Genomic DNA, 24,384 nt, shown 5'->3' with positions numbered 1-24,384 from the left:
CCCAATGACTTCCTGAAGAAACTACGGAGGCCGACGAGGGACAATCTTTATGCTGAACAAGTTACATTTACTCGCAACACTCGCATAATAATAATAATAATAATAATAATAATAATAATAATAATAATAATAATAATAATAATAATAATAATAATAATAATAATAATAATAATAATAATACGTTACTATTATTATTATGGATAATAATAATAATAACAAATTAGTATAATAATTTATTTTCATAATAATAAATAAATCTATTATTATTATTATTATTATTATTATTATCATTACTATTATTATCAATCATTGAATAAAACATTTATTTTCTTCCATTTTACCATTCAGCAGCAGCAGTACTCTTTCTGGCCTGCAGGAGTCATTGTATCCCACAAATCCACTACAGTGTCTCGCGCACACTAGTATCAAAGGCAAAAGGATTAATCACTATTGTTTTGTTCTCTCCTTTTCAAAAGAGTTTTTAATCCAAAATAAAAAATGAAAGTTGATAAAATAAGCAAATAAAATGTGCAAATACAATGTCGTCATACAACAAAATAGCTTATATTAGTCTAAAACAGAGAGCGTGTTTACTATGTGTCGGGTTTGCTCTTCTGAGAGCTCTACAAGCAATCAAGCCCTCAACAAATATAATAACCTGCTGAATGTAAGCAGGACAGCTGGGTTCACATTAAGCAACTTATGCAAATACATCTGTTCTTTTCTCACAGTCATGTACAGTTATATGGCAGGGACAAATGTGTTGTTTGCTCTTATTGATGTGAATTCAGGCAAGATGTAAATAGTTGTTCAGCCCAGAAAAATCAGCTAAAGAAAGCTATTGCAAAAGAAATCCTGTTCGCAGTTCACAGACAAGTTTCAGGACTGAGCATGAATCCTTTGCAAGTGGGCACAAAATTTCAGTCATTAGATGTGCTTTGTCGACAGACACATACCTCAATTGACTAGCAACTAGAATGAAATGCAATTTTATCAAGCCCTCAATAAACATGGAGGGTGAATACTGTCACTTTTCTCATTTTTAGTCAAATAAATACATTTAAAAAACATATTTTTTCTTTATGCTTCCCAGTAACGACACAACTCACTAAAATACATTGAAATGTATTGTTGTTGCATTGAGAAATGTAGAAAAATAAAAATAAACAGATTCAGACTGTGTGAAATGTTTGCAAGACAACGTGGGAAACTACACCACCAGACGACCCCTTGCCATTTTCCTGAAGAGAAAAAAGCCAAACCTGTTTATTTAGCAGGTGACTTCAGCCATGCAGAGGATTCATTGCGGTAATTAAAAAGCTCGGCTGGATGATGATGAATGTCAGCTATTTGTGTAGTGTCAGGCTGCCTGTGTGCACGCGCTGTTTGTGTGTCGGAGTATCTACGGTTGATTAAAGATAATGACGCAGAGCCATCACAGCCTCTTGCTTCTGTTCCGGCTCCACATAATTAGAATGGAGAGAAGGATGGTCTCATCACAGAACTGCTGCTTGGCTCTGCCGTGTGTTATTGTGAAGCGGCGGCCTGGCCGCTCGCCTCTGTGTGGCCCATCGCAACTCCTGGGTCCATTTAGACTTCTTGTGGGGGAAAGTGAGAGGCAACTTGTTGCATCAAAGATTTCGTTTTTACCTTCAAGATTTGCAGCTGAATAATGTAGAGTGTGCTTGACTTACAGACAAAGAGACGTTTCATTCGGTAATATCAGCTTCTACGAGAAAACTATCCCTTCAAGTCTTTGAAATGGGCTTGGTGGTCTCTTATGTTTACATGAGTCACCTGACATGTAAAGTGCATTTTTGTTTATTTTCTTGCAAACATTTTTAATCCTTAAAATATGGATTCTCATACAATGCTAAAAGCTTCAAACACAAATCAGTCGTGCAGCTTTTTTGTGACTAAAGCACGCTTCCATGTCTTGAGAGCGAGAAGAAAGTGTCCTTTTTGCTTTGTCGTTTTCTACATTTCACATGTTGTTCTAACCAGACATTGCTCATAAAGAACATCTGCCCTCCAGCCGCCTGCAGAGATGCCAGGTCACCTTGACACTGCGCTGGGTGTTTCTGCCCATGTCTGGAGGCATCCTTCCCCACCCCTGCCCTGACATTTTGCAGAGGCAAACACAACGCGTTTTATCCCTTCACTATGGCGCACGTCCAAAACAACATGTATATGATGGGACAGCTGCGGAAAACAGAGGATGTGGCAAAGTCCACGTGCAAATAATAACCAGTTATTGTGACATTTTTGGAATATGCTCTCATCTCCTCCCTTGCGGGATCTTTTCTGCTTATTCTCAGGCCAGGCTGTCTGCTTGATCTCAAATCGAAGAATTGATTTCTTTTGTTTTTCTTTTCTTCCTTTCACATGAAAGATGGTTCTCTGGCTCTGTGTCATTCTAAGACTTTAGGTTTTTAAAATACAGTAAAGTTCTGGCAACCAAAACTGCCAGTATTTTATCATATTTTGGAAAATGCTGTTTAACACAGTAACAAAATGAAAAACTCTCTAGATTATTCTCTATTAATAGCAGACTATTTAAAACCAAGTGTGGGATTTGTGAAACTTCAATGAGGGGCGACTTCACAATTTTTATGCATCTGGATCACACTAGAAGTGCTCTTTATTGAAGTTTCACAAATCAGATTGATTTCCTATTTCTTTTGTTATTATTATTATTATTACTATTATTATTATTATTATTATCATTATACCATACCATACCATACTATACCAACTTTATTTATAAAGCACTTTAAAACAACCACTTGTGATACAAAGTGCTGTACATAAAATAAATAAAAACAAATGAAAACTCTTACAGTTTAAAACAAACAAACATACAAAGTAAAACTGGATCTCACTGGAGTTGAAAGCCAAGTAAAATAGATGGGTTTCAAGACGAGCTTTAAAAAATATTATTATTATTACTAATAATAAAGTGTTTTAAATACCAAGTGTGTCTTTAAAACACTTGGTTTTGAATTGTCTGCTATCAGTTGAGAAGTCTAGGTGATGTAGTTTTTTTTAGCTATTTAAATAAAGTTAGCTATATTTAAAATAATACTCTCAGTTGGCTGATGGTACTAAAAAATTAGTGGAATCTCCCTTTATCCATTTCCCAAATTGGAAGCTACAATTGGAAACCAACTTCAGCTTCATCCAAGCAGCAGGGGCTGACATGCAGTTCTCTTAATGTATGTCAAATCTACGGTTGGCATAAAGTTAAATAACCCCAAATATATAATTTAATAAAAGTCTCATAAATGATGGTGGTGTTGGCTGTGGGAGTTGGACTCTCAGTTGGTGGATCACCAGTTTGATCCCTGGCCTACCTTTGAGATTTCAGTTTGGTGTGTAAAAGGCATCATTAAAAAAGAAACCAACATTCTATTATTTGTAAAAATTACTTTTACAGTCTGTTTTACGGTTTTACATTGTCGACATAAATATCAGCATAATTTGTAATTTTGGCCGATCAGTTAACTTTTGGGTAATTAACAGCAAGCAATATTACACTATTTTTCTAGGAATTTCAAAATTACTTATATTTTTACAACATATCTCTGTGTTTTCTACACTTTATGACTATCAAAATTACTTGAAACATATGTTTATTGTGTTATTGGTAATGAAATGTTTTGTATATTACCGTCAGTAAACTGTTGGTATCTCACCAATTTTTACTGTAAATTTACAGTTTTTTTTTTTTTTTACAGTGCAGACTTTCTTTGTGCTTCTGAAATCAAATCGTGTCTGAGATAGCACGGCAGGAGAGCGACGAAAAGCCATTTCCTCTTTGTCTTATCTGTATTGTCACATACGAAGCAGGTTAACTGGCTGATATTTCCGCACTCTGCTATCTGTACAACCAAAGGCCATCACTAAATCCTGCGGGGGTCTTCATGTCTCTCTGCATGCTGGTTCGCCTTCATGAACTTCACCCGACTGAATGGGTCTGGTGTTGCTTCTCTGCAACGCATCTGCACAAAGGAATCTGTTACACGTGAGCGATTGCAAACTGAAACTAAAGCATGCTACATTTAAAAACAAGATACAAAACGGTCAGAATCTACATAACCCTTATTGGCAACTCTGGCAGAGATGTTCCTGAATATGAAATATTATCTGAATTCATCTATCTGGTAGAGCCAGAAATTCTGCCATTGCAAAGCTTCTCTCCTTAGATAAAATAATTAAAACAGTTATTTTATGATCTAAAATGTGACAAAAACAGAATGTGAAACGGTTTTCTCTTCAGCCGCTTTGTTTAAACTCATTTTATATACAAACCATGTCATCCAGGCAAATTTGGACGCACTGGTGGGGAAATTCACAATTTCTGCCCATCTGAGACTGCTGAACTAAACTAATTCTTCAAATGTTTGTTGTCGCTTTGATGAACCATTAGTGTTGCAACCACAGGCCTCTTTGGGTAACATCTTATGAATATATTTGACTTTCTAAAAGCAAATATTCAACCGATTATGCATATTTGTGTAGATCTGGAGCGAGTTCATCTGTGTCTTTTACTCTTCCGTTTATTTATGAGTGAGATCTGGGATGTTCAGGAGGGTATTCTGCACAGGCATCAGTCCTCAGCATCCATGTGGCCTTCATCGATTTCACCCGCTCACTGCTGAAGTGCACCATCAATCAATACGGTAACAAGTCCTCATTTATACTTGAGAAATGCAGTTTCTGACTCTGCCAGTGTGGCGTTGGGGTGTTGTCGTTGCAGCCGTGCAGGCAGTCCTGCACCTTGATCAGATCGCAGGAGAATTTTAAAATATCACTTGATCATTATGTGTTATTGAAAAATTGGAAGATCAATACCTGAACTCCAACTATAAAGTCTTAAAAAAATGTAAACATTTTAGAAGGACTTAAATAAATAAGTAATGCTTAGCCTGGTGGGGGCACAAATAAAGCCTGGTGGCCCGCCAGGCTGATCATAAACTTGGGGAAACCCTGAAACTCTTGGGGTAAAAATTGGAAAAGATCCAAGGTAATAGATCCATTACCCTCATTGATCATTTTAAAAACTTTCTGTGAGGTTGGTGTGTCATGATGACATTTCCAGGTTGGTTGCAACTGACACTAATCAAAATAGGTGTTTTCATTTTCTTGGCGGGTTAAATATGTTAAACTTTATGAAATAGCTATTGCAATAATTGAGTCTATCTCGCCAAGGGAAGGCAGATGAGTGTGGTTGTTAGTTAAATTCTCTTCAGTGAAAACGGTTGGAGTGAAAGTGACTGGCGAGACATTTCAGCAGAACTGAGCCCGTCACAGGTGAAGCGTCCCCCATGAGCCATGCCAGTGTGTCGGCATGTGCTAAAATAAGAACGCAGATATTCCTGAGATTTCCATAAAGTGGTGAGTTATAGCAGTTGACTCAAATAAAACATCAGGCTACTGTTTTTTTTCTGTTTTCATATAATTCAAAAGTCAAAAGCGGAACCCAGGACATATTGGTAACACAGTTTTAACGTTTTATATTGTGATGATATGAAGCAAGGGATGGAAATTATTTCTCACTTTTTTGTTCTTTTTTTTTTTTTTTTTTGTTACTAATAATCCCAATATTTGCCAGTCTAATGAGAATTTGGATCTTTAATTGGACGAGGTGGCCTTACTGCGTTGAAGATTTAGCTTAATAAATACAACCTGTTTCAGAGTTGTTTTAGATGCGAAAAGATCTGTCTAAAATGATATGCAATGATTTTAGTTAGAAACTGTTTGTTTTTACTAGATCCAGCTATAAAGCAGACATCAAATGTACATTCAAGTATCAAGAACTATTAAAATATTAAAGTCTAACAGGTGTTAGAGTGTGAATTGTGGATCTCCAGCAGCAGTCAGTCTTCCAGTGAATCAGAAGAGGCCTCTGTCTGAAGACTGATGCTGTATGACAGTTTCATGGCATGCTGACAGCGCAGTATCCCTGCAGCAGAGTCAATTTTACACATCAGTTGCTGGGAAGAACTGCTAACCTATCTATTTTGCTTTCGCCACTCCTTTTTAAATCTGTGGCTATAGAAAGCCAGGAATAGAAGACGTTGGGGAGGGAGATGTGATCCAGGCCTATTGTGATCGCTTGAAAAGTCCTTTTTAACTCCTCTGGAATTTGGGGTCAAAATTCAAGTATTATTTGAGCTTCGAAAACGCAAGTAAGTTATTCAAAGTGTAAAAACAGATGGAGTATGGTTATAGACTATAATAACTGCTCAAAAGCTAATAAAATAAATAAATACCTGAGCAAAAAATCCATCCAGCACGCAAAACCGGGAAGAATCGTTGCGCGTAACGCCTCAACCCACAAAAAAGAGCAAAAATATGAAATGATGTTTGGACGCTAAAAGTGAACTGAGATGAACAGAATGTGACCATCAGCACATCTTGGTCCCTTTTCACAGCAGGTGGGAAACAAAATATATTTTGCAGCGGTTTTGTGTCAGCACCACCTTAAAACAACAACAACAACAACAACAAAAAGATATGGCAAATTGTTCTCTGACGAGAGTGACTGCGCTCATCAACGTGGACTCTGCCCCCGGTGTTGAGCATCCTGTTCCTCCTCTGCAGGCTCTGGCTGCTCTTAACATCCCAGGATGACGAGCTCCCCCTCCCCCCTCCCCCCTCCTCCCTTCATCTCACCCCCCTCCACCTCCCCCCGCCTTGCTGGGACCTTCCGCTTGGTACGGTCCGCTCCTCCCCTCTCCTACGTTTCGCCGATGGTAGTTTCTATTGGGAGAAGGTCAAATGACTCCGCATGTCTGCCTCTGTGTACATTCCCGCTATGGCCCACGCTTGCTGAGGAAACGTTTCCACTCACAGCCAGTCAGTCAGCTTCTCTATCCCCCCGCTGGGAAGCGTCTCCCAACATCTCTGACGGGACGCTGCCGTTCCCGGGCTTCGGAAAGTAAGTCATCACGCGCTGGTTCCGAAAGCCGCCGGGCTAACGCCGGTAATTATTAGCATTTGTTTTTGCTTCTTCTCCCAGGTCGTTTCCTTATCAATGTTTAGCGTTTGAAAGAGTTGCGTTTCCGTGCAGCTGGTGGCCTGTCGGGTTAAAAATAGTTCCAAAAAAGCGGGGGGTGGAGGGGATGCGGTGACGCTGCCAGGGCGGCGCAGGTGATTTTATTTTATTTTATTTAAATTAAGAGGTTATGCTTTCTTTCTTTTTTCCTGCTTTCCCTCCTTTTCTGGGTTAATTAAATGCACATTTGCTTCCTGACAGTCGGTCAGTTCTCCGTGCCAAAAGTAAATGAATAAAAAAGTGATGCATGTTGGTGCCAGGCGGCTCATTAGCAGATCAAATTCACTACGTTCAGAAGGGACGGTCTTCGAGATGTCGGGGGTTCGATTCCCGGAGCCGGACCACTTACACCACATAAACATTGGAACATTTAATTCCAAATAGATCAGGAATTATTTTAATTGCTGATTTATTTGTCTGCAGTAAAAAATAAAAAAAAAGCGGCAGACAAATAAATCAGCAATTAAAATAAAGTTGTCCTAAACAAGTGTATTTTATATAAGCATTTGAATTGATCAGTTGATTGATCCTGGTGCATTTGTTAATTAATGTGCATTGTCCCTGACAAATAAGTTAATTAAAAAAACAAAACCAAAACCACATACACTATGTTCCTATATGAAGTGTGGAAAGTTCTGCAAGGCTCTGAGGAAGGCAGACTTAATGAAATGAGTCATCTGAGTGAGGCCAATAGCTCCCCTCCCCTGCAGAGCAGTGTGTAGCTAAGCCTATTACGGCATTGCATAATGCAATAAGGTATAGTCCCATAAGGTGAAGAGTGAGCTGCCTGCAGGGTTCCAGAGCTGGAAGCCTCTGTGTGTGTATGTGTATATATATTGTTCAATTTCCTTTTAATCTCTCATTATACGTCTCTAATAAAACGTCTCCGGCCAAAGAGAGGGGTCGAGTTGTTCAGATCTGACAGGAGGGGAAACTGGATCACTGCTGCCAAACTCGCTCTGCTGCAACATCCTGCAGGGTAGTTAGTTCAAGGTCAATGAGAAGTTAGAGGTTGATGAAAGTGAAAGGGTCTAAATAGTGAATTTACTCTACAATGTAATACTTTTGTTTTTTTTAAAGAAAAAAAAATGTAGTCAGTTTTTTATGCAGCTTGGAAAGATGCATCCCTCAGAGACTCACAGATGTTCTGTGGTTGATTTCCAGTTGCTGGCCCACTTGTTGATTTTTGTTGTCTGTGATGTGATCGTAAAAAACCGAATGGTATAAATAAAGCCGGGCCACAAAGAGTGATAGCATGCAATCTCTTTTACCCAACTGGCTCCATCAAGAGGAGCCAGTTGAGGTGGCATCTGGTTGGTACGCATCCCTAATGAGGTGCTTGGGGTCCGGGAGAAGACCCGGAGGAAGGTCTAGGTAAACGCAAGATAATTTATGCATGGATTTCCAAAAGAAGGCCTTTGTTTCCAAATCAGGCATTTTCTGTGACAAACACAATTGGACTTTCCAAAAGGCTAAAACTGAATCAGATTACTTCCAGCTTTTTGTTTTCTGCTGCTGTCTGTTGTGGCAGCTGCACTGAGCTATTTATCCTTAAAGCAGCCCTAAAGGTGTACAGAAATTTTTGTTTGTACGTGATGGTGAGGCATTTTCTCCATGGTTGCTAATGACTAAATGCCCATACCTTCTCCGTAATGCAATATTCAATTTCATCTTACTAATGTTACTGACTTATGAAGTGTATGAACATTAGTCTTTGTACACTGTAAAAAGTATTCGCTACAAATCAGTGAGGAGAGGGCTGCCGGTTCTTATGATTGATGGCTGCTATCTATCATCATCTTCTTTTCTCATCAAAAGGTTCACGATGGATGACGAGTTTGCATTCTCGTCTGTTTGCACAACACGCTTGGACCATTTTTAGAGTGAAGTCAACTTAATAAAAGCGATATCGCTTTGTTTTCACGTCTGTCCTGGTGGAGTGGGCCACTTTCTTAAGAGCGTGATGAGCAAAGTGTCAAAACAAACAAAAAAAGACTTTATTTGGCTTTTTGGCTTGATCTCAGGATGGGTTAGTAAGTGGGGACAAGATTTTCTGTTTTTATAAGCAGCAGTTTTTGGCCACAGGGTGTTGTTAAGAATCCAGTTTTCAATTGCTTTCCTCTGGTTCCTCTGACTTAACCACGTGATTGAAACTTGAAAATAATTTCTTTTCTCTGTGACTGTTTCTACATGTTATACTTTTGTTTCTAGTCTGGGCTGGTAGTGGTTGACAAATGATGCATTTACTGACCAGGTGAAAGATGGGATGTGTCTTGAGTTTTCAGTCAACCGCTCACAGGTCTTGACCGATTAAGCTGAAACTTGTCTTGATTAGGGTCACCAGGTAATTTCTTGGTGCACATGAGGTTATTTATGGCTCAAATTGGATTCAGGATTGATTGGAGAAGCCATTTCATCAGAAAATCGGATGAACAGCCACTTTTTCAAGGTGATTGAGTCATTTTTTGCAACCTGGAATGACGAAGCATCTAATGAAAAGGTAACCATGCATAACGTTTGGCTCTTTAACTGGAAAAAAACACTAATTGCTTCAGCTCCATGAACTTTAGATACACTTGTTGAGTTCTTGTTGAAAATGTCGCAGCTGTAAAGCTTTGAGGTTATACACACACACACACACACACACACACACACACACACACACCTTGAGTAATAGCTCTCTCGATGAAATTATGCACGGTGCCTGTGGCTCTGATTAATCCCTCCTCTTGCCGTCATGAATGTATGCTCGCTGTTACCAATTGATTACTGCATACTGCTGATGAAACTCAACTGAGTTCATGTCGTAAAAAGCGATTTCAAACACGCTGTTTTAGAGGGAACAAATTCAATTAGTCTCATAGATTTTCTAATCTATATTTCATGTTCATCTTTTTGATCTTTTTTTTCAGGTTTAATTGATAAGTTGAGCTTGTTGAGGTTATCAAACCTTTAGTTGTTAAAGTTCTACAGATGTGTTGGTACAGAAATTTGAAATTGCAACAACAGATCTCGCGTTGTAAGAGGGATTTTGAACAAAATAGTTTGTGGTTGAGGCATCTGTTTTCTTTCTTTTTTATAAGTTTTTTTTTTTTTTTTGGGGGGGGGGGGAACACCAAGCCTGTAATAATAAGCAATTAATCAATTCATCAATTAATTGCATCATAAATTTCACTTTGATCATTTCCATTCTGACGATTAATATTTTTGAAGGGGAATTTTGTTTATGGACGTGTAATCCTTTTTTTATGGTTTTGGTTGTAAGTTTTTTGCATTTCAGCTTTATTTGTTGTTTCTGGTTGTTTATTGGTTTAAATTTATTGGTCTTTGGGTGGGAAGACTTTCACTCTCCTTGTTTCATTATGGGAAATGAGTGAGTCCAAATGCTCCCTTTTTACTCCCCGTAAAATAACACAATTAGCAGTGGTTCAGATTTTTTTTTTCTTGAATACTGATATATAGAATACACAGTGGGATTGGATACATTTGAAATGTATGTCAGATTCTCCTTAGGAGTTATTATATCAGAACAGAACAAAGGTCTGCCTCTATCTGTCCAGTTCATCAATACTTTAAAGGGAGACTTTCATTCAAAATTAAATATATACTGTTATTAGTAAACGCATAGATGCTCCATGAATGAAAATGATAAAACTGTCCCCATGAAATAAAATTAAATGTAAAAAAAAAAATCATGGGGTGTTTTTTTTTTTACATTTTGTGACACTTATTTTTGAAAAGTTCTTTATGTATTTCAGACTGCTATTTTTCTCATATCTATGTGGATAATTAGGTAGCTAGCAAAGATGTCCATTTAAAGACCATCAAACGCGACTCTCGTAGAAGAAAGAAGTGCAAATGCATTTATCTTTAAAAAGTTGCCTTAATTCAGACTTTAAAAAAAAAAAAAAATCATTAACCATTTAATAATTAACCCACATCAAAACAGTTTGACTGTTGTATAGCAACAGGTTCAGTTTTTAAGCTTATTCTTGCATTTAAGCTTTTAACCCCAAAAGTAGAGCTCCAATTATTTTTCCTATAATTGTATTATAATTTTTTTTGCCTCTAAAAAATATGACCTCAAAAAAATTACCTCAAAAACACTCAAATTCCCAATAATCCAAGTTACAGTCATCATATATTGTGGTAAACATTTGTCATTGGTGAAGTATAAGAAACTAAAAGTTGCACATTGACAGATGAAAAATTCTGGAGTGATTGCAGTGAGAAACACCATTAGTCACCTGAAATTAGGGCTGGGACTTGATATCAAGTTTACTTTGAATTACAAAAAAAATGTAATGGAAGTATTTAATCAACCCGTGGAATGTAAACATTCTGTCTTGACTGCAGTTTAAATAAGAACAGATATCTGATGCAAAACTTGTTTAACTTGGTGCCTATTTAACTTTTACTGTGATGAGTATTACTTTTTAACAAAATAGAATTGAAATGATGTGATGAAATGATTCAAATCCATTTTTTTTTCTTCTTAATCATGTCCCACCACTGCTTGAAATACCTGCAGGGGAAATGTTGTGGCGGTAAGGAGAAAACAGAAGACCACAGATGATTCCAGGTGGCTTTGAAAAGACATTTTAATTCAGCTCTGCTAGCTGAAGGAAACTGTTGGACGAATGCAAATGCAATCATTAGTATTTCTTTTAGATGGTGGTCAGACTGGGGGCAGTGTGAAGACGCAAAATGGATACGGTGCAGTGTTTGAGAGGGCAGAAGCAAAACATGAGTTGTGTCTCTGAAACGAGATGCAGTTTCATAGACCAGATCAGACCAGAGGTACTTAAGCCAAGAAAGGTTTCCAACCAAAAATCCGATGTGGCACGTTAAAAAGCGCAGGGATGATGGCCGATTTGTTGTCTCGCTTCCATCTGGGTGATTTATTTATTTATTTATTTGCTTCTTTTTTTGGGCTGCCACTCTGTCATCCCACAGTCTAATCGTGATAATCTCCAAATGGATTTATGGAGGGGATGAACGTCCTCGGCAGTCTTCTCAAAAGAGCATGCGAAGAATAAGTAAGGTCGGGAGTTGAACCGCCGAAGGATGTGGCTTACATAGTACTGCGCCTGGTTTCGGTCGGTTACAGACTTACTGCAAGCAGTAAACAGCTCCGTGGAACTGGTTGGGGGATTAGAGGATTTGCAGCACTAAGCTACAGGAACCCAGCCCAGTGACCCCCTGTACGTTTCTCCTCCTCCTCCTTTTTAACAATCCACTTACTTCTTTTGGCTCCGGGTTGAGTCATGTGACCAAGATCAGAATTCATATGTGTGGGATAAAGGAAGTTGGAGACAGATTTTGGGGTGTTCATAGATTGATTTAATTGGTTCTCCCTTCGATTGGTTTGACAGTTTTGAGTCTGGAGTTTTGCCATTTGTCCACAAGTCTCCAGATTTTACACGTGTCCCAGAATCTCGCATGTCTTGTGTTAATTTGTCGATAATGGAACGGTGCAATAATGTGCGTCTAAGACCCACGATGGGAAGACGGTGGAGCTGTCATCAGCAGACTACAATCTGATTTGGCCCCATCAGCAAAGTTGAGCAAGCATTGCCTTTAGTTTCACTTGGAGACAACCTGGAAGCTAATTGAGTCCGAGCAAGGGGATGGAGGTCGTTGTTGACTGACAATCCACAGGGCGTTTGTCTCTGTCAGCCTAATATCACACTGTGAAGTGACTCAGCAGAGAGCGAGTCCTCAACCCGGCCGGCCAAGCGCCTTTAACTCAAACTGACAGTGCTCCAGCTCCCATACATACCTTGCCACCAGCAACTCTGCTGGAAAGCTTAAGTTTTCCTTTTGGTTATTCTGCTGTTGTCATCATGGACAGATGACATTAACTCAGAAGGACTGAAGTGGAAAAGCAAGCTGTTCATGTTCTGTAAATGGCGAATCTTTGAGCAGGGCCTCAATAGTTCTCTTGTCCATGGTGTCGGGTCTTGTAAGTTGCTAAATCTGATTACTGATGGTTCTGCTAGCTGTAGAACAAATTTTCTTCTTGGATTACATTGTTGTTGGATTAAAAAAAAAAAGAAGATGATTATTGTTGGTTTAATTTGATAATTGCGCAAAGTGGAATTACGAAAAAAAATTTGCTTTGTGGAAACTCGCCAATTTCCAAAAAACTATTTTTGCAGTGAAACATTTTGCGGTGGGATGAGGTGGTTTATTGGCTGTATCGAAAATGGTGTGCAATTGTGTTTTTTATTTAGTGGAAACGCTGCTCTTCAAAATTGCAATTGTTTTTTTAGACAATTGCAGAATATTGACATTTATTGTGGAAACGCAGCCAGTGATCTCTCTTTTCTTAATATTAAGAAAGGAAGTATCAAATGGCTAAACCTTTGATTCTTGCTGTTCATTTTATCACAGTGTGAAGAGTTTCTTCAACATTTTGTGTTTTAAACTTTGAAAAGGGCTATCAGCAACAAGAACAGAGAAATTGGTTCCTTTTTCTGCATGTGGTAACGAAAGGAGCACAGTTATGAGTTGGGAAGTTGTGAGCGGGCCCATCCAATGCAGCATACATTTCTGTAGTTACCATGCCAACTTCAATTTTCTGATCAATCACACAATAGTTTTGGGTGAAGAACAAGCTGCAAGAACAGAACGTCCATTTTTCTTGTGCACTGCATTAGTTTGGCTTTTTCAGGAGGATCACAATAGGTTCTGATTCTAAATGTATTCTACTGGAACAAATACATCTTTTGATGATGTGTAGCTCCCCTGATTTCATTGATGAATTGCTCACTACATTTCTGATACCTGTGGAAGAGTCGTATCATTGATTTAGGGTGTGATGGATCATCTGAGGTAAACAACACTATCCATTTTAAAGGTGCCCGCAGTACTACTGTTTCATAGAAATTAGTTGCCACAAATCAATTCCATTGCTTTCTCTAAAAATCTGAGAATCTGACTTGTAAACATGTAGAGCTGCAGGTCCAGTGGACCGTGAGTCTACGTTTCACTAATGTTTGGTTGAAACTAAGGCTAAGACTTTAAAGGGGCAGTATTGTGTAAAATTGACTTTTGTTAGCTCTACATCATGTTATAATGTTATTCCCTCATCAAAAATATACCTGGAGTGTTGCTTTGATTCTTTCCTGTGTGTTTGAAAAATTCTTTTCGGCTTGAACCATTGTGTAAGCAAGTTTCTGTTATGCTCGCGAATACGGTGCACAAGCAAAATCTGTTAACAAATTATTAAAAAAAAAAAAAAAAAAAACTATAAAATTTGAAAAATTATTAACTTTTAACATGAAGTTGTAGACCTACTGACATTTTAAATTAAAGTCAATATGATATCACCATAGCTGCCAGTTGACGTGTGCATGCTAAATTCCGACAGCCATTGTGGGAAGTTTTATTTGCTCGCAAAAGGGACTGTGGTGGATTTTTATCCAAGAATGCACGAACCAACCTGGCGCGGCTGATTTTCTCCTGGAAGATCAGATGGGATGCCTCCAGTAAGACAACAGGCAGCACAAACAGCCCAACGCAAATCTGAGAGTCAGAAGTGACAGAGGGGGTCTCATTCCTAATTGACTGATCATTACCATAACGGCATTGTGTTTCCTGCCAGGCTGTTGTGACCCTTATTGGTTCAGGAAACGCAATAAGGGTCAGTAAGGGTCATCAGATACAGGCGAAGACACGAATGGAGGAGAGAGGGCCGACTGGGGGATCTGAGAGGAGAGAAACGTGAGCAGCGGGGAGGTGCAGACGGCGGGATGGACGAGGGACAGCAGAGAGGAACAGAAGGGAAGATGAGTCATATCACTGCAGCAAACCGGGCCCTGATTGAGATGTGAACACAGAACCTGCACTAAGACTTTTAGGTTTAGATTTGTCTTGGCAAATGCCCTGCAGTTTCATCCCTGATGGAGGAGTTTTTGCTGAGCTCCAAGAATAAAATGTTCTTACCTATAAATCTCTCCAGAAAGTGAAAAGGCTTCATGATCCTGTTTATGAATAGAGCAGAGTTGTTGTTTTTTATGAGTTAAACTCTAAAGGTGGGTGGACCTGCATTGTCTAAAAATACCCAGACCTGCCTGCTGTATACATGTGGCCTTTACTTGCCTCTTTTGTTCTGCTGCTCTTCTTTTGTAACAGTTTCCACTCCAACTTCCTGCTGGGCCAGATAATCCTGCCACAAATCGATTCTCTTCCTCTGCTGCTCCATTTGCTTTCTCCATCCACGAGTCCCGACTCATCTTCACTCTCATTGTTGGCTTCTTTAGACTAATGAAGCTCAACTCATGCAGTGTTACCATTTACATCTGGAAACATGAAACCTGAGGACATGCTGAACATTTGTAATGTGAGAAAACGTAATTATTTTAAGTGACAAAAAAAACGGGATTGGATAGGGATGTAAATATGAATATGTGATGTTAAAATTGCTGTTGTAGTCAATAACATGACATGACGGAAACAAATCGCAAGAAGATGGAAGTAGATATTTGCTGTCAATATCAGTCCAGTTTTACTTATTGGACCAAGACCAATATGTTAAAAAAAAGAAAGAAAAAAAGACTATTAGCCGATATGATGCTTTTGTTTTGTTTACTTGATTGTTATATGATAGACCACCATAAGGTTCCCTCCCCCAGTTTCAAGTCTTTCACAGTTCCTCACCTGACTGGTGTGCGGGTGGGCAATAATCACCAAATGTTTATCGTAGGAATTTTAATTTGTCGTCACAATAAATTTCAATTAACGATGTTAAAAAAAAACAAACTGGCGATATTATTGGAAATGTTGTTTTTACTGTTCAGTCCACTGATTGTTCCATGGTAGCATCAATAAATGTCATTAAGTCTGAAAATATAATTAAATGCAGTAACCCTTTGCAATTCATTGATATAAATTATGCTTCTTTAAGTAACTGATGTTCTGATTTTTAAATGGGAATGTCAAGAATAGATATTTGTTCTAAACTAGCTGTTTTTTTTCTTTTTTGAAAGTTTTGTTTACAGGAACTTCATGATTAATTTTATTTGTTGTTTTTGTTATTTTGTTTATTTATTTAGAATACTTAAACGTCTTCCAGATCCATTTATTATAATATTAATTTACTAGAATTTGAGGTTTGTTGAGCCTTGAGAATGAGTTCTAACATTATTACACCATTATCATATTACCTGAACATGGTCTCAAAACATCAGTGTTGTCATTTATCGCAGTAACTTCTGAGACAATTTATTATCCAACAAAAGTAGTTTTTGTGAGAAGTCTAGTCAAGAACGACATTTGTGTTTGTGGAGTTATGGTTGCTTTGACTGCAAGGCTTACAGTCATACAGTCACCTAAAAAAGAAGTAGTAAATGGTTTTTGTTTTTGTTTTTTTGTTGTTTTTTTTAAAATTGTAATTGTTATCTCGCTGATGATAGTACCACAAAATATTGCAATAAAATTCTGAGTCCACATCGCCCATCCATCCTCCTCATGTATGCTGTGACTTCAAGCAACTTGCATTTTCTTTTAGCGGTGACTTATTGCATTGCAGAAAGTATTTACTCTGTCGAAACATTTCCCACTCAAGAGGTGAAATTTCTGCAACTCCCCCAAGTTACCATGAGTCTGTTGGCAAAGGCTATTCAGCAATTTTTATGTGTAAGCCCTAATTGAAACACATTTTTTCCATCCAATTCCCCCAAAAATGCATCATTACGAGTCAGTCACATCGGAGCTTTCTAGTGTATAGCATAAAGTATATCTCTGACATCTCTGAGCGGAAGTGCTGTCTTAAACACCGGCGGTACCTGCGGATCCTTCTGCAAGTCTGAGGGATTCGCCTCGGTCCATTACACGCTCGGATGCTGATGGTGTTTGTCAGCACGCTCTGCACAGCCAGAGACAATTAAGCCAAACCACAAGGTTGATTTAATGAAGCTTGGCAGAAAAAACATCCTCAAACAAGTTTTGCCTTTGAGACTGAAGCAGACAAGAGTCAATGCTGCCACAGGGGGTGAGCATGACTGCTTCACTGAGTACTGATGGAATAAAAAGACAGGTGAACAGAACTAACGCATTGTTTTTCTTTGATAAAACCAACATCTTTTTTTTTTTTTTTTTTTTTTTTCCTGGTGCTTCCCACGACAAGTCAGAAGGAAGGGCAGAAGTAAGTGTTTATTGCCTCCAGTTGGAGAGAATTATTTTGGAACAGATTGTAAATCCTTTTGGTTCAGATGAGCAGCAGGTCTACTGTGTTCCTCGCCCTATCACTACAACTAAGCTAGGCATCGTTACCAGGAAGCTAACTTCAATCACTCTCATCCCACATGATCCCGACAGTAAGGTGAGGGTTGGAATGCAGGAAGACCGGTTAATCAAGAGCAGAGTGTTGACAGAGCCAGCTCTATGAGACAACTAAAGTTTAAAGATGCACCGATGCACTTTTTCCACTTCCAATATCGATATCTGAGGTTTAGCATCGACTGATGCCAGTCCGATTCAGAAAAACAGTGCTGGATTGACTTAAAATGTTTTTTTTTTTTTTTTTTTTTTTTCAAAAACAAAGACATAAAGGTATTGAATTACAAACTTGATAACTCTGCACCAGTACAGCGCACTGAAATACACCAGTGTATTGACACGCTTGGTCAAACATGTAAAAACAACACGACTTGTATCTGTTCAGTAAAAATACATGATAGAGAAACTGAAACAGACAAAAAAAATATAAAATAGGTTGACTGTATTTGGTCAAACGTGTAAAAAAAAAAAAAGAAAAGTTTTGGTTAATTTGTGAACCTCTTGTTCTCTTGTTGTAGTCAAACCTTTCTGACTGTCTCATCCACATATCTGTTGTCTGACCACAGAGACGGGCGCTAGGTTTTCTTATATGATGCTAAGTTTCTTTGAGTGCAATATTTTCATTTGGCTTGCCTCCTGTGCCGTCTTTTTTATAGCTAGCCTTGAATTAACCCCTGTGGTTCCTGTCGGCATGCTGACAGGATGTCATGTTGAAATCTGATTGAAATTGTTGAAACTGAAGGTGGTGTGGGGGAAAGGAACACTAGATTACATGAGTAGCTTTTGTTTTCCTCAGCAGCTTGTCGGGTGTATCCCTGTCGGTGCTTGATTGGCAGCTGAAAGCTGGCTGAGTCCCAGCCGGGAAGAAAAAGGCACAAAGTAAACAAACATGCTGAGGCGGTTAGACGGGAGGACAGAGAGGAACCAAAAACAGCGGCATCTTAACAGTGGAAATAAAGGGAAATGTGAATGTGTTTACATGTTGGTCATGGAGCAGAGCAGCTTTTTCTGCTTAGACATTGTTTTAAATTCTGGTTTTCAATGATTAGTTTTGAGTCCTTACATCAATTTTACAATTGACTCAGAACCTGATGTTTTTTTTTGTGTGTGTTTTTAAGCCATTTTTTATAAGAAGTTTCAAAATATCAGGAAGTCTGGGCAAATGTGTTGACTGACCTTTTGAAAACAATTGTCTATCAGGAGGTCTAAATCCAAAAAACTGAATTTGACAGTAATTCTGCTGATTAATTTCTTGTATTTTAAAGGATATCTAGATATTGTCTTTGAATTTAAAACCATTAGTGTTTTCTAAACGGCATGTTGCTACATTAGGCCATTTTAATCGATGATTGATAATGATTGCAAACATCTTTAACAAAGACGTCAAACTCTAAATTATGTCAGAGTTTTCCTAGCTTGTAAGATAAAAAGGTCTGGAGATGACTTGGCTTTCACAAAAAAATCTGAAGAGATAACTTATTTAACTTATTTTATTTATTTATTTATTTAGTTTTTACCACAATCTATTACTGTGTTCCCTTACAACCTCTGTAGTCTTATACAGTTGAGGCCACAATTAGTCATAATCTTGACAGATGTTAATTTAAGAGGGTTTTACTATTTGGAAATGAGAAGGGTCTCTCAAAAGACTAAAATCATACAAATCCATTCAAATCAATTTGGGGAAGAAAAAAAAATTACTTCCTATAATTACTAACCAGTTTTCTCTGCTACTTTTTGAATAATTGATGATGGTAGGCCTCCATACCATAACCCTCGTCTTTATATCCCACCACAAATTCTCTATGTGGTGGGATATAAAGACTATCTTTTCTACTTTTTGCCCTTTTTCTCCCTCTGACACTAAAAGTCAAACAGACCTACCACACTGTTTGACTTAAGCTAACAAACAGTCATGCTAGCTGTTAGCCTTCCAGCGCAGTTAGCATTTGTTCCCTTTTTAATGTCAGAACTAAAGCATAAAAAAGCCAAAGTATGTACTGAGTACAAAGTATGGAGAATAATTGATGCTGGATATTTCACACACTCCTGTGGTGAGATGGTGTGGGACGCGTCTCACTTTTGGGATGAGAGAATGACGGCGCTTCAGTTCCGTCTCTGTCCCTCCACTCATCTCATTACCGACAGCAGAGGGTGAGAAGTGAGGTCCGTGTAGACCTCGGCATTAATTATTGAATCCTATCTTCTTTTACCTCAGCTCCTCCTCTACGCTCCCTGATAACCTTTACATAAAAGAGCAGAGGCTAACTCCAAGGCAAACAATCTGTTTGTGGTTAGTGGGATTTCAACCCTTCCGCTACTAACCAAACCCATCTCTGACATGTTTGCCTGCTCAGACAGATATACAGCGTCCCCATTTTTAAATGACACTTTTATTGTTCCAGATGAGTTTCATGCCCAATTTATTCCATTCAGTTATAAATGGTGCGGCGAGGTAAGGCAAATGATTATTAAAAATGCCATTCGACTCCATTCAGTCTGAGGCTGGCTAATCAAGGCTGTGGAGGTCAGCATGGCCCTGGCTTTTAGACAAGTTGAGGGCGACTGAACATCTCCCCCAATATCCATCTTTCCTCTGACCCCTTGCCTTTTGTGCTGACTGTTTGTTTGTGTGTGTTTGCTTTCTGCAGATTTGAAAAGGCAACATCAAACCTCGACCCCTCGCAAAGAAAGAAGACGCTGCCAAGATGTTCAGCACCAAAAGGTCAGCACGATGTCACTTTGGATCAATTCTTGTGCAAGGATGATGAAAAAACATCAAAGAAAATAAAGTTCAGTAGAGATATTTGGAAATTGGAAAGATGAACATGGCTGATATTTCAGCGCGACAGACAGAAATACAAGACAGTATTTAAACATAGGTTTAAATACTGTCCTTGAATCTTTGCAGGAAGCTTTGGTAGGCAACTCTGAACACTACTGTGCATTTTTAATGTGGCCCATGGTTGCATACAGTCCGCATGAATGATTCATCGGTTTGGCTTTTCTGTTTTGACTGCAAGCTGCAAACGCTCACATTGTGTTAGTAGAGTTAATGCAACATGGACTGAAGGAAACCCCCCCAAAAATCCAGGTTTAACATTACCCAGTGGGTTTCCAAGAAACAGACGTTTTGTGTAAACGTGTGGACTTTGGGAGTAAAATAAAAGCTCACAATAGAACATAAAACCATGCTACCTTTTTCTTAAACGGCCCCACAATTTTATTTATAACATTTTTATTTAAAGGAAGTATCTGTATTGTAGATTTGCAAGCTATTTTATTTTAAATATGGTGTGGAATAATGGCAAAACAAAAATACAAAATGTATCATTTTTGTTTATCTCCAAAACAAAAATATTCAAAGAAAAATTCACTTTTTTCAAAAGGAACATGCCATTTACTAAATTATGGATTAATCTTATGATTATTACTGCCATAGCTGTCCTGCTAAGCAGAAAATTTTATGCTTTAAAATAAGTGACCAGGGTTTTTGTGGCAAGTTGCAAATTTATCTTTTGATTTTTACTTCTTTTTTTTACACTGCACAAAGATCTCACATACTTCACTGATAAAAAGGTACAAATTCAGTAAAATTGGTAGTTTCCACACTTACAAAACTAACCTAAGAAGAATAATGTTGTTTACTACTTTAACTTACTGTTTGTTTTTCCTCCATTCCTTACTAACCTTGAGGAGATATGTGGTAGTGTAAAGTCACAACATGCATGCTCTGAAAAATAACAGGATTGTTATTTCATACCTCCACCCTCCTGGTGTGTTTAGAGTGGTGTATTTCTGCAGTTAGCACTGGGAGCACAGGGAGAAGGAAGACCGTAGATATTAGCTTCTGTGCTAATGCTAAGATGATTTCCATCTTCAATTAACATTTCAGAACTTGGTTTTAGGATCTTTGTTTACATTTTCACTTCTCACAAAGATCTCTCCAACTTTTCCCACCCCTGCTCTGGAAATATTTGATTTATTTTCTAAGTTACCTGTGGCCGGGTACCGTATTGATTCCTCCTTCTTTCAGCGTTGCACTTTTCAAAGTAAGCCACCAAGTTCAGCACTTGGGTCAGCATTAAAACTTTGCTGCTGTATATACAGTTAAAGAGTTTCCATGGGGAAACTCAAACGCATAATAATGTGATGTTGTCCCAAAGCTGCATCCATTTAGCCGCCTGACGCTGCTGCTGTGTGTAATCATCACCGTACAGCGATTAAACCACGCCGGGCCTCCGTCTGCGGAGAGCTGCGTCAGCACGGTCGATGACACAGATACGCTCAGAATGTCAGTGTTCAGCTGCCATTTTTTAAAATTCAAAGGTTGAGAATCCTGCCTCACATCTTTTTCTTTTTTTTTCTTCTTTTTTTTTTTGCTGATCAAGACACAAAGTAACACAGGAAATCTGTCATCCACAGATTGCTGTGCAGTGGATTTTAAATAAGACCTCTTCTTTATATCGTTCCCTCGAGTCACAACATTGGCAGGGATTTCAGTGGGAAAATAATTAAGAGTTTTAGGAAATTTGAATAAAATATCTTCATGTTTCTGGGATCTTTAGATTCAGCTTAAAGAAAAGTGTGGTTGTTACTCCTCTCTGAGAGGGCGCAGCGTCTCAATGTGGTGGATGATTTGAGTGTTCAGCTCACTCTGTGATTGATTATTTATGTCTACATGTGTTCATCGTAAAGTGAACACGTAAAGGGCCTCATTAATTCAAGTCTTTAATTCTGGATCAAGACATTTATGACATGATGGAAACCAAGTCTGATTCCCCCCCCAGCTCTATGAAGCTGTATATACTGCTGAGTTTATAGGAAAGTAGACATGTAGTTTTAGTCATTCTGAATTATAATTGTTATAGGGAGTTGAGTAAAATAATGTAGGAAATTCTGATGCACCAATCAGAGATTTTACCTGCCAGTCCTGTTTTAAGTCCGTCACAATTTTTATCTTAGCTTTGTTTTTCTTCTACTTTATGAATATTGACATTTCAGAAGTAAATTGTTTGTGGTAAAATCGAACCATTTTCAAAAACTACAAAGTTAGGGACCTGTCACCGTTTTCCTGCATTACTGAAAACTAACTGTACCTTTGGAACCATAAAGGAGCCTTGAAAAGCCTCTCCATGCTAAGATTATTAGTGTAAGGAACAGAGGTGATATCCTGTTGCCTGCGTCAGCGAGATGTTGACATCACACAACTCTGGAGGTAAACAGTATTATTTCAAAGCAACGACAAAATCACCAGAGTTGTTAGTGTAAACTTATAAATCTTTAATAACTTGAATAAATCTTTATTTAGCTCAGTTATTCCAGTTTTCATTACTGATGTTAGTGTGTTTATTCCTCAGAGTAATTGGACAGAAATGTGTTGAGCTTTGTGTTATTTGCAGATCTCCAACTCTGGAGTTAGTTTGTTATGGCAGCATAATGTAACATCTCGCGTGTCTTTGTAAAATTCCTGCTTCCTCTTATTATTTTAATTTTGAAAGGGCTTCATGATGATAAAATGGTTGATTTTTAAGTTGGGTTTTTTTGTTTATTTTTTTTATTTTCCTTTTTTTTTTTTTTTTCTATTGTGACCTGCTTATGTAGAGTTCACTGATTGATTCCAACCTCTGCATGTGGATGAGATCATCAACAGTCCCTCTATGCTGCATGTATCCCCAGACGTAGACTCAACCTTACTAATGCTGTCAGATTCAACTTTTAAAGCCTTGACCTTAGCGGTAGTGTTTCCTGTTGAGACTTGATGTAATCACAAGCAATGAATAACAGTACTGACTTGGGAGAGAACATGCATTCTGAACTGGAGGCAACATGGACTCCACCCTGCCTCATCATCTGAAGGGAGCCATATTTGATGGTCTGCCTCGCCACTGTACAGAGAGACAGAATAAAGGAAGAAGAATCACAGCTGGGTTTTTATTCGTCATGTTATGAGAAGAATAAGTTCACCTCCAGAATATACTGATATAATAATCTTGTAGGTTAGTCTCACCCATCCCTTCTTCTCATGGGAGCCAGAGGTTTTAAGATTACGGCGGGCCTCACATTACCACTGGGATTTGCTAATTAATTGTCTTTGTTGGAAGACTAACCTACTGATGGTAATACAAGCTAACAACAATGGACTGTTCTAGATTGCTTTTATTTTAAACAGTCGAGTAAAGTACAGTGATGGAGGTTGTATAGTATTTTGTATATGAGACACTGAATTGCATATGGATATCTGTGTGAAAAAAAAAATTATCACCAAGTTATGTATACAAAAATGTTGAAGTCATTTTATGAAAAAAAAAAAAACTCTTCCTGGTAGAATTCCATTTGCAAAGGGTTTGGGAAAATTGAAATTCCAGTTCCTTCCTAAAACATGAAAACACACAAAACTTGACATCCTTTCATCACTGATGCAGCTCGGGTAGCTTTTTACCAACTGACTTCAAATTTGTGTCCATCGCTGTGTTGCCATCCAACTATCACACAAGTTTTAAAATGGACAAATGAAGTGAAAATGGTTTCTTGTATAGTATGGTGAACTGCTCTGCCTTGCTTCTGGTCGTCTTTCCATCCGGTTTTGTTTCAGTTTCAGTCACAATCTGGATTAAGATGTTTGTGTCATTGCAAATGGAAACCCTTATAAAACACACCTTTATTTCTCCCTTTTTGGTATCGATGCTTATATTTTTGAAGCCGTCTTTCAGTTTTTCTATTAAACCTAATCGTCACAAAGCTTTGCTATTCTGGGTCATGGTTAACCTAGAGTTGCATGAACCATGACCTATTGTCACGGTTCAGTTAAATTAAACTCCAGTTAGTTGTCTGCCATGTTATCAGATAAATCTTCCTCCAAACTGTTTGTGAGCACAGAAGCGATGCATATATAAATCATTGTTGCCAGCTCTGATGGAACATATTTTGTTTCCCTGGTAGCTGTGATCAACAAGTCTCTAGGTAGAAAGGAACTAATGACTGTGCATTTGTTTTTAGCTTAGTGTGCACAGTAGCAGTGTTATGATTTAGTAATGCAC

At 38.2% G+C, this 24,384-nt stretch overlaps 1 protein-coding gene across 1 annotated transcript in view; it reads left to right on the top strand.

The window, feature by feature from the left end:
- The first annotated feature begins 6,765 nt into the window (after positions 1-6,765).
- Positions 6,766-24,384, top strand: part of oxr1a (oxidation resistance 1a) — a 148,896-nt gene continuing 131,277 nt past the window's right edge. Inside the window, exons 1-2 of the mRNA XM_055041779.1 lie at positions 6,766-6,943; positions 19,996-20,069. Coding sequence (XP_054897754.1) covers positions 20,053-20,069 — 17 coding nt within the window. The 5' untranslated portion in view covers positions 6,766-6,943; positions 19,996-20,052. The remainder of the gene's footprint in view (positions 6,944-19,995; positions 20,070-24,384) is intronic.

Source organism: Poeciliopsis prolifica, unplaced genomic scaffold (genome assembly GCF_027474105.1).
Source record: "Poeciliopsis prolifica strain line A6 unplaced genomic scaffold, Auburn_PproV2 SCAFFOLD017, whole genome shotgun sequence".
Taxonomy (NCBI): domain Eukaryota; kingdom Metazoa; phylum Chordata; class Actinopteri; order Cyprinodontiformes; family Poeciliidae; genus Poeciliopsis; species Poeciliopsis prolifica.
Note: the sequence above shows the minus strand (reverse complement) of the source record. Positions and strands in the feature narration are given on the sequence as shown.